This window comes from Bos grunniens, chromosome 5, assembly GCF_055505025.1.
Source record: "Bos grunniens cultivar Pamir isolate PY7600 chromosome 5, Bosgru_T2T1.0, whole genome shotgun sequence".
NCBI lineage: Eukaryota > Metazoa > Chordata > Mammalia > Artiodactyla > Bovidae > Bos > Bos grunniens.
Window position 1 is genome coordinate 98146631 of NC_141169.1, and position 9665 is coordinate 98156295.

The 9665-nt window shown below is 47.0% G+C and overlaps 1 protein-coding gene and 1 pseudogene across 2 annotated transcripts; both read right to left on the bottom strand.

The window, feature by feature from the left end:
• Positions 1 to 101: 101 nt before the first annotated feature.
• LOC147372667 (uncharacterized) lies at positions 102 to 1013 on the bottom strand (annotated as a pseudogene). Its single transcript, XR_015164242.1, has one exon. The product of XR_015164242.1 is annotated as an uncharacterized LOC147372667 (transcript).
• Positions 1014 to 2211: 1198 nt separating this feature from the next.
• Positions 2212 to 7390, bottom strand: CDKN1B (cyclin dependent kinase inhibitor 1B). Its single transcript, XM_086401950.1, has 3 exons — positions 6403 to 7390; positions 5716 to 5845; positions 2212 to 3558 (listed from the first exon to the last, which is right to left on the bottom strand). Exons 1-2 carry the CDS (start codon positions 6875 to 6877, stop codon positions 5724 to 5726), a joined length of 597 nt encoding a protein of 198 aa, XP_086258076.1. The 5' UTR covers positions 6878 to 7390; the 3' UTR covers positions 2212 to 3558; positions 5716 to 5723.
• Between the last annotated feature and the right edge of the window lie 2275 nt (positions 7391 to 9665).

The following is a 9665-nucleotide window of genomic DNA, read 5'->3' on the forward strand; positions in this document are numbered from 1 at the left end:
TCCTGTAGATTTCCACGGTCCCCTTCGTCTGCAATCACGCCCCTGGACCCACAGTTTCCTAGTTCTTCCCTGCTCTGCCCTGATCCCCTTCACTGGGCAGCGGGGATGCGACCGGGGGACTTGGCAGAGCGGGTGTAAGCGAGGAAGCGACCCCCGCGAGCGGCAGCGGCGCTCGGCCCCTCTAGCGCGCGGCTGCGGCCCTCCTGGGCCGCCGGCGAGCCGAGAAGGCTTTCGAAATGCGCGGGGCTGAGGATCATTGGAGCCTGGGGTGGGGGTGGGAGCGGACTGCTGCCCTGGAGGGTCCACGAATTCGGAAAGGTTCTCCCCTCCGCTCACATCTCCCCAGCGCCCTGGAGTTGACGGGGTACTGATGGGCAGGGTCTGATTGTGGAGAGGAATGGGGGTTTTCGCTTCTTTCTGAGCCCAGAGGGGAGATGATGAGAGAGGCAAGTTTCGGAGAAACCGCCCAGCCCAGCTGCGCGGGCCGAGGCGCAGCCGCCCTTCACGGCCTGCGGGTGCCCGGGGCGCGGGAACTGCGCGCAGCGATCCGGGAGTTGCGGGAGCCGCCGGTAGCAGACGAGGAGCTAGATTTGATAGTCTTTTCTTGCCGAGGCTCCGGTCAGCCCGACCCCGCAACTGCCGCGGCGGGCGATCGTAAGGCTGCGGCTCGGGGCGGAGAGACTACGGCGCGGTGGCCCGAGTAGCGGGGTGGGGGGTGCCTGGGCCGGCGGCCGCATCCCCTCGGAGCGACGCCCGCGGCGGGCCAGGCAGTCTGGGGTCGGGGAGAGAACGGTCAGAATCTCGGGGACACTTTTAGAGACTTGACGCAGAACGGGCGAAGGACCGACACGATGACTTTAGGGGCTGCGTTCCTGTGAACGTGCCTGGCGCGGCGAGCATCCACTTCTTTCTGGCCCTGTACTCCTAAAACGTAATCTCTAAAAATTCGGATTAACGATGCCTCTTGGGGAAAGAAACGGGGGTGGGGGGTAGAAGCAGCTTTTAGAAAAGGATTTTTGCCCCCCATCTGATAGAAACACGTTTTAAAGTACTTTTTGGCTCAGAGAGACTTTATTTCATTATTTCCTGACTCTCCACTCCTTCCTCCCCATTTTGAATTGTTTTTCTTGCTTTCTCAGTCTCTTCCTGAAAAACACCCTGCCTTCGTGTTTTGAATAGAATCACAAAAACACCTTTAGCCTTTAATTAAAATAATACCCCAACTTGGAAGATGTGGCCCAGCCACCAAAGGACCTATTTTTCCCTTCCCGGCAGTCGCAGACAGACAATCCTTTTTTTTTTTTGGATAAGCAATTTCGGGTCAAAATAAGCTGAAATCATCTTGTTTAGAGCCCCCTTTGAGGTACAATAAATTAAATGCAACTATTCAAGAGAAACTATTTAATCCAAATCCAGATTTTTGCGATTTAACCATTTGCAGATTCCTAGAAAAAATAATTACTTTTTACACCTTAGCCACATTTTCTAAGGGAATTTTAAATTAGAGGGATCATCTTAGTAAATCTTAAAGATGCTGTTTAACTTTTTTTCTTATTTAAATAAAAAATAATTTTGCTATGTGGATATGGGACCCCCAAACCCTCAGATTGGGTATTCAGATTAACCAGTTTTAGGTTGTGTAGAGTGTAACCAGGAAATGTAAAGTTGAGGAACTGGTGTGTGATGGCCAGTTCAATTTGAAGGATACCTGTTCTATCTAAATTAGTGTGGAATGCACGCCCCCTGCTAAAGGACCTATATATCTGAATATTTTGGAAGAGAGGTGTAGCTTAGGGGGTCTGAACAATTTGCACTAGCTCCTTACAACATTCTGTGTGTGTAAATGCAGAATTTAGAGAAGTCACCATGTTAGTTTCATTTTCAATCCTGCAAGTGTGTGATCAGTCTACACTTATGTAAGAATTTTTGGTTCTGACATATTCATATTCTAGAAGATATAAATATTACCATCTTATTAATATGAAAATGTGGCTTTCCCACTTTCCACTTCTAAAGTTTTGTCCACCCATACAGAACTAAGTGGAAAAGCGTGACTACTACATTCGGTCCTACATAAACATCATCTGAGTGGTAGGCCTGAATTATCTAGGTATTTGCCACATCGTATTACATTTGTGGAAATGACTAGAATGCTAAGTCGAACACCTCAAGCTTAGTAAGGTATATTTACATACAGTTCAACTCAACGAATAGCTCTGGAAGTTTTCTTTATTGATTACTTGACGTGTAACAATAATTGGCATCTTTTTCACACATTACAAAAAATTATACTTGGCTCAGTATGCAACCTTTTAAGCATAGCCATATTATTTAACAGAAGAACAGAAGGGGAAAAACCTACTCTACCCGATACAGCATTTACAAATGCACAAAACATGCCACTTTGGCTTGTATATTGTCTAGATTAAAAAAAAAATCTTTTTAACATAAATAAGTTAGTATAATTTTCAGTGTCTTTACAGAGTTATGTACACAGGTACACTTCAAATGGTTTTGTTTCATACACATACACAGGCAATGTAAAAATACTGTTTAAAGATGTAGTATCCATTTCGCCAACCCACGGGTGCTTTTCTCTATATGCACTTTCCTTTAAAAATACCACTATCCTTTGGACAAATTAAGAAACTGAATGAGAAGCTGTAAATTAAAAATTATTTCATTATTTTTTATGTCAAGTTACTTACAGATCTTTAAAAATATCCAAGGGTTTAGAATTATTTTGACTGTGTCTACACACCCTGAAGTGAAAAGAAAATTAAGAAATGTTCTCAAAAATCTGATAAAAATTAAATGGTCAATTCTGAGCATTCAGAACACTCCCCACATACATGCCAGAGTGGCCAGAGGTACCTGGAGTGATTACCAGACTGCTGAATACTGGTAAATGCCAATTGTAAGGGATACTAGTGGGGAGCACTGAGTTTTTTGTTGTTGTTAAAAAAAAAGAAAAAAAGCCATTTGCTACTACATAACGGAATCATCAGAGCTCCCAAATGAGAAAAAAACTTCATGTAAAAATAAACAGCAATTATCTGCAGCCAGTGTTCAAATTTGGATGATTTTTTACATGAAATATCAGTTTTCATTGAAAGGGACATTACATCTTTAAAGAAAATAATTCAAAAACCCTTTCCCCAAACTGCTTCTTTTCATGCAAGTCAAATATTTTTGTCCTTGCTCTAAATCGAAGCAAGCTCTTAATACAACCCCCCATGCCAATTCCTCAGTACCCACCCCGGCCCTCCCTTCCCCAAAGTTTATGTGCTACATAAAAAGTAAAAACTATATACACAGGTAGTACAATGAAGCAAATAAGGAAAAACCTAATTGCACAATGCTACATCCAACGCTTTTAGAGGCAGATGATTTAAGAGTGCCTAAAACTTTAGTGTTATTAAGTCTGTTGCTGTTCAGTGCTTGTAAAGGATGTCCATTCTTGGAGTCAGCGATATGTATTCCAAATTTTTAATTTATATCTTCCTTGCTTCATCAAGCAGTGATGTATCTGATAAACAAGGAAACATACTCTTAGTTCTGCAAAAGAAACAAGGAGAAAGAATTAGAAGAAAAGGCACTAGAATAACATTGTCAATATATTACCGGAATTATTTTGTTAGTTTTAGCTGGGAAATACCTGAGCAATGGGAAAGAATGAACATACTAAAAGCTGGTGACTAGAGTCATCTCCAACCAACATTTCTCTCACTGGCTTTTCACTCTCCCCTGTGCTATAGGCTTTTGTCTAGAACAGCAGTATTCAACAGTGGGTAATTTTGCTGCCTGCCCCTCGCCATCCCCCCACCCCCAGGGGGACATTTGGCAATGTCTGGAGACATTTTTGGTTGTCACACTGGGTATGACCGGAGGGGTTTTTACTGGCATGTGCTTCAATAGATCAGGGATGCTGCCAGAACATTCTACAATGCCTGGGACAGCCTCCCTCAACAAAGAATTATTCGGCCCCAAATGTCAGCAGTGCAGAGGTTGAGAAACCCTGGTCTAGAGAATTGGGGTCAAAGATGAGAAAGAACAGACATGGGAAAATTCAGAAACCAATAACACTTAAGAGTAGCAGAATTTTCTCAGTTTGAAAAATAACTGGCAATGATATTTATAAAGGCTCTCCAAAGAAAATTCTATTCACTTTTTTTTCCCCCAAAATTTTCTAGTCTTAGTCATATGTACAAATATACACACGAATGCTTATGAATAGGTCCTTACTACGATTTCCTGTATTCTCTGAACTGGCAATATTTACTAACAAGTGCTTCTCGGTATGTGAGAATGTAGCCAGATCAAAATTCAGCAGGTCTGATTTGCTCATCTGACGACCTATGCCACAAGTCACAAACCAAGAGCCGCAGGTGTTAGGGTTACTTCAGAAATCATTTTCATCCAATTTACCTACTTCATATATAGAAGCTGTGATGTAGAGGTTTCATAGCACTGTTTTATATAAGCTCTGAAAAATATCAGGTATATGTAACCAAGTCCTATATATGAGACTGATTTAAAAACACAACCAACTTGAACCTCACCTTCATCCTTTTTAAAATTTTTATAAATGAGGATTTTAAAAGTTAGTGTAAACATTTCTTAGGATCTCTTTATATGCTAGGCTAGTTAGAGTGTTTGGAGAGAGAAAGAAGGACATAGTTATTGTAAAAAGTTTACAGACTATGAATATGTGTAGTTTGATCCTTAAGAAGACCAATCCGTGTAAAGCTGGGGGCTGATTATTCAAATTAGCTTTTCATGTTGATCATATTTTAGTAAATGGCAAAAATCTCCACTTCTAAAGTTGGGGGTACAGCTACCCCTGCCAGCCCTGATAAGTACTCTCCATTTCCTCTACAAGTACCCAGCTTCTCCTGTTATAGCATGATTAGCATACACATGCTGACGTGTTCCTGGATTGCTTACTCTGGCAGAGTCACTCTAACTTCTGCTTTGCAACTTCAGTGTTATCAGAAATTCCGCAGGAACCTTAGTATTTTTGAGCCTTCCATTTCAGTTTTATTTTTTTAAACACACAGGTTCCTTCTCCATCCTCCAAACTTATCAGAAGCCAGAGAGTGTGAGAGCATATGAAAATGATAAAGACAAAAGCAAGTCACATATTTCTCTCGTGACATTTCTAACTATTTGATTATCTGGATATGAACCACTTTTTCAGTGAGGAAAAGTGCCTCACTTTTCCCTCAAAGTTCTGAATTAAATCATTTATTTGCCATTTTTGCCCATGTAGAGCTCAAAATCTGTTACTGAGTCAATGTGGTCCTGTGGGAGATGAATTCTCATGAAGTGGGATGAAGGCAGACCCCTGCTCTTGGTCAGATGGAAAAAGAACCTATTGTTCTGGACATGTTTTGATGGCACCTTCAGGCAACTGACCTTCCTACTCACGGAGCCTCGGTTACAAGTACTTGCCTGGGACACTTGTTCTGACCAGTTATGCTTCAAAGGAAAATAATCTCAGGAGGTGAAAACCGGGAAGAACTATAGTACCTCCCCACTGATTCCCAGTCTTCCCCATTCCTACCTTTTTGTCCTCCCAAAGCATAAAACAAAAGCCCACAAGTTTTCATCTGCCAGCCACCACTGAGATTGGGTTATCTTGGGGCTTGAAAGCCCACGAGTTCCTGCAACCCAACTGGGGTGTCACTTATTTGCTCCAAGTCATCAACCCACCGAGTGGTTTACGTCTGACGCCTTCTGAGGCCAGGCTTCTTGGGCGTCTGCTCCACTGAACCGGCGTTGGGGGAACCGTCTGAAACATTTTCTTCTGTTCTGTTGGCTCTTTTGTTTTGAGGAGAGGAATCTAAGGGCAAGAGGGAATTTTAAAAAGAACACACACAAACAATCTTTATTAGAAAAAAACAATGGCCGACAGAAGTGAGCCCAAGAGTCAAGGGACAAAAAACCCACCACCTCCACCCACAATCCTGGGTCCGTCATTCCCAGTGGCCTTTAAGGGCACAAAATGAAGTTGTTTTCACATAACAGAAAGTGTATTTTCTACGCTTCAAAGCTCTCTCTCCAAAGCGAAGAAGGAGGCAGTTGATAAACATCCCAACGTTGTCACATACCTACCGCTGTCTAGCTGGGAGGAGCCGCGATGTTTTCAGTTAGAGAAATGATCAGATAACACAATCTCAAGCTTCTGACTTAAAAGTCATAAACAGACAAGCAGGCAACTAAATAAATAGCATGTACTCATGTACCTCAGAGTAGCAAAGTGCGCTCCCCCCGCCTCCGCCCCAAAAGCTAAGTCAGAACTCGCTGAAAAGAAAGCTGCGGTTAAAGACCCTCGAGCAGGGAAAGGAGCACGGCAGACAGACACAGACAGACATTTTAGGCATCGGAAAGGGTCATTACCATCTGCGGCAGGTCGCTTCCTTATCCCAGGGCACTGCTCCGCTAACCCGGTCTGGCTGTCCGGGGCATCAGTCTTCTGATCGACCAAATGCGTGTCCTCTGGGTTTGCCTGAGACCCAAGTAAAGGGACCGCCGGGCGGGCCCCGCTGGCATCCTGGCCTTCCTGCGCCGGCACCTTGCAGGCGCCTTTGGGTGGCCGCGGGGGTCTGTGGTAGAACTCGGGCAGGCTGCCCTTTTCTACCTCCTGCCACTCGTACTTGCCCTCCAGGGGCTTGTGATTCTTAAAATCAAAATTCCACTTGCGCTGGCTGGCCTCTTCCATGTCTCTGCAGTGCTTCTCCAAGTCCCGGGTTAACTCTTCGTGATTGACCGGGCCAAAGAGGTTTCTGCAAGCCGAGGGCTTGGGGTACTCCGCCTGTCTGGCGTCCATCCGCTCCAGGCTCGGACTCCCGTTAGACACTCGCACGTTTGACATCTTCCTCCCGGGGGGTGGGGTGGGGGTGGGGGGTCTCGGCGACTGAGGCTCTTGCGCGCGCTCTCTCTCTCGTCAAACAAAACCGAACAAAACAAAACGCCCCGACCCAGCCCGAGCCCCTCTTTATAAGCCCTGCGCCGGCCCCTGGAGCCAAGAGAAACAAACGCGAGCCGAGTCAGCGCCCGAGCGTCTAGGCGCGCACGGGGCTGGGGGAGGGGGCGAGGGGCAGCCCCCCGGGGCCAGGCAGCCCCGATCCCGGCCGTTCAAGCGGGAGGGCGGGGAGCGGAGGGGAGGGGAGCCGAGCGCCGCCGAGACAGGAGGGGGCAGAGCCGCTCCGAGTCCCGGCCGCCGCGAGCCCGCGGGTCCCGCCGCCCGAGCGCCCTCTCCAAACCTTGCGGGCGTCGCGGAGTCGCGGAGCGGCGAGAGAGTGAGCCCAGAGGAAAGCGGGGAGGAAGAAAAAAAAACACCCCCGAAAAGACGAGCCCCCTTTTTGGAGTTGCCCAATATGGCGGTGGAAGGGAGGCTGACGAAGGAGAAGATGATTGACACCGCGAGTCTATTTAAACAGAGGAGGAGATCATTGGTCGCGGCGCCGGGAGCCGCCCCGCCGAGGCTGGCGAGCGCGGCCTTAAGGTGGCCCCGCCGCGCCTCCCCGCCTCCCGGGCGCGCCGCCGCCGCCACCGCCGCCGCCGAGCGCGCGGCCGGGACCCGGGGCTGGTCGCGTGACTGCGGGAGGCGCACGTCTTGCCAGCAGACCTGCTCCGGCTGGCCTAGGAGAAATTACAAATAAGACAAACAAGCTCGCCAAACGGCCGGGGAGCCGGGGAGGGGCCTGGGCAGCGGTGCCGGCCGGCGGGTGTTCTGATCCCGGGCGCTGCGCACCTCCCCGGCTCCTCGCCCGGGAAAGCCGGGGAGAGCTCCAAGGTGCTCGGCCGCCAGTGGTGGTACCCATGGCTGGCGATCTTGTTTTCCCCGCACTCGCCGAGCGGGGGATGGGGGGATGCAGTGTGGGAGCTGGGCCCCCTAGCTGGGCTCCCCCCCGGGGGCCCCCAATCGCTCACACGGCGGGGGAGGCGGGGAGCCCCTCGGCCTGGGTGCCTTAAGCTGGGGGTGAGCAGTGGTTAGTTCACCCTTAACCTAGAAGTCTTTGCTATTTCTAGGGGAGGCTAGGGGCTTAGGGGAGAAGCCTAGGAGGACGTCTTTCTACAAATTACCCTTGAATAGATGCAGTCTTAATCATGTATTCTGAACCCAAGGTCTCCCTCAATAAAAAATAAGAAAGGATTGCAAGATCAAAAAGTCAACTGGTCTCTCAAGCCCCTAATAAACTTTGTAGCTGTCTCAGACACTTTTAGTTTAAAAAAAAAAAACAAAAAAACAAAAAACCATGTTAAACCCCTGGCCAGGTTCTTGCCTCCCAAGTACAGATCACTGACGCGGGCTGCGTGTGGGAACTCGTCTCCTCTTTGTATTTTTCAATTCTTTGCCGGGTTGTAGCAGTTTCCTCTACCTGAGTCCAGCCGCCAAACACAACAGCTTCTTCCTTCCTCCACCCTTCTCTCCTACCAAACTCAGCTTCTTGGAACCCACCCAGAACACCATTCAGATGCAAGTGAGTGACGCTTTTAAAGGGCGGCGGGTCTTCTAGGAGTGAAAGGAATCGGAAAGTCCGGGTTGCGAAGTGATTTCTAAAGCAACCACAACCGTGTTCTCACGTCTGAGATTGTTCGGTTGGTCAGAAAGTTCGTTCGGATTTTTCCAGGAGATCCTACGGAAAAGCCCAAACGAGCTTTTTGGTCAACCCAGTATTTCGGCATTTCTCTGCTCCCTTTTGCAACTTGAAATTTACCTAACAGTGTGCTCCTGATCAAGGTGATGGAAGTTAAAACAGGATGCACAGGCTGTTACATCTGAAACAAAGGGTCTTTAACTGCCCTCCCTATCCTCCTTTTGTTCTGGAACAAAGTTACACATTTTACTGGAAAGTAATCTCCGGTTCTAACAGTGCCCAACAGCAATTGTGCACTACAGTTTTCTTAGGCATTTATGCTACAGGTGAGTTTGACATTTAACTTGTTTTCTTAACCCACATAGTATTTGCCCACTTTGTGTGCCTGCCTTGCTTCAGACACTCCAGAATGTAGGAGTTAGGAGGAACCTTGGAAACCCTGTGGTTCAACCTTGTCTTTTAACCAGTGAGGAAACTGAGACTCAAGAGAGGTTTCTCTGGGTATCACCCAGAGTGATTCTCCTGTCTATAGTCTGCAGGTCCTCCTCTCCTATAAATGATTCAAAATGGCTCCTTCTCATGCTCTGGGCTGCTTGCAGCTGTTTTCTTGATGTGGCCTGTGGTCCCTGATATTTAAATACGACTGTCACTGGCCTTTGGTATGACCTTGCACTTAATATGACTAAAATGCAGATTCCAAAAGGGCAGGGTGAGACCCAGAGAGCAGCAAGAGAGGCAGTGCTTTCAAAGGCCGGACTTCCTACCTGATGGAGAGAAAATATTTCACCTGGCATCTAAGTAAAAGGTCTCATCTTCTTTCTTTCTTTTATTTTAGGTCGAATGCCCCCACTTAACTTACTGAATTGGAGAAGATGGAGAAGAGGGAAAGAAAAATTAGGGTAGGTCTCAATACCATAATTTATACCCTACTCCTGAAATTATAGATTATTTTTGTTGAAATCTTTACACAGTTGTTGGACTACACCAAAATTCTGTATTCTATATGAGCATAAATTCAGATGCATAAGTACACAGCTACCATATCTATGTAAATGGAGA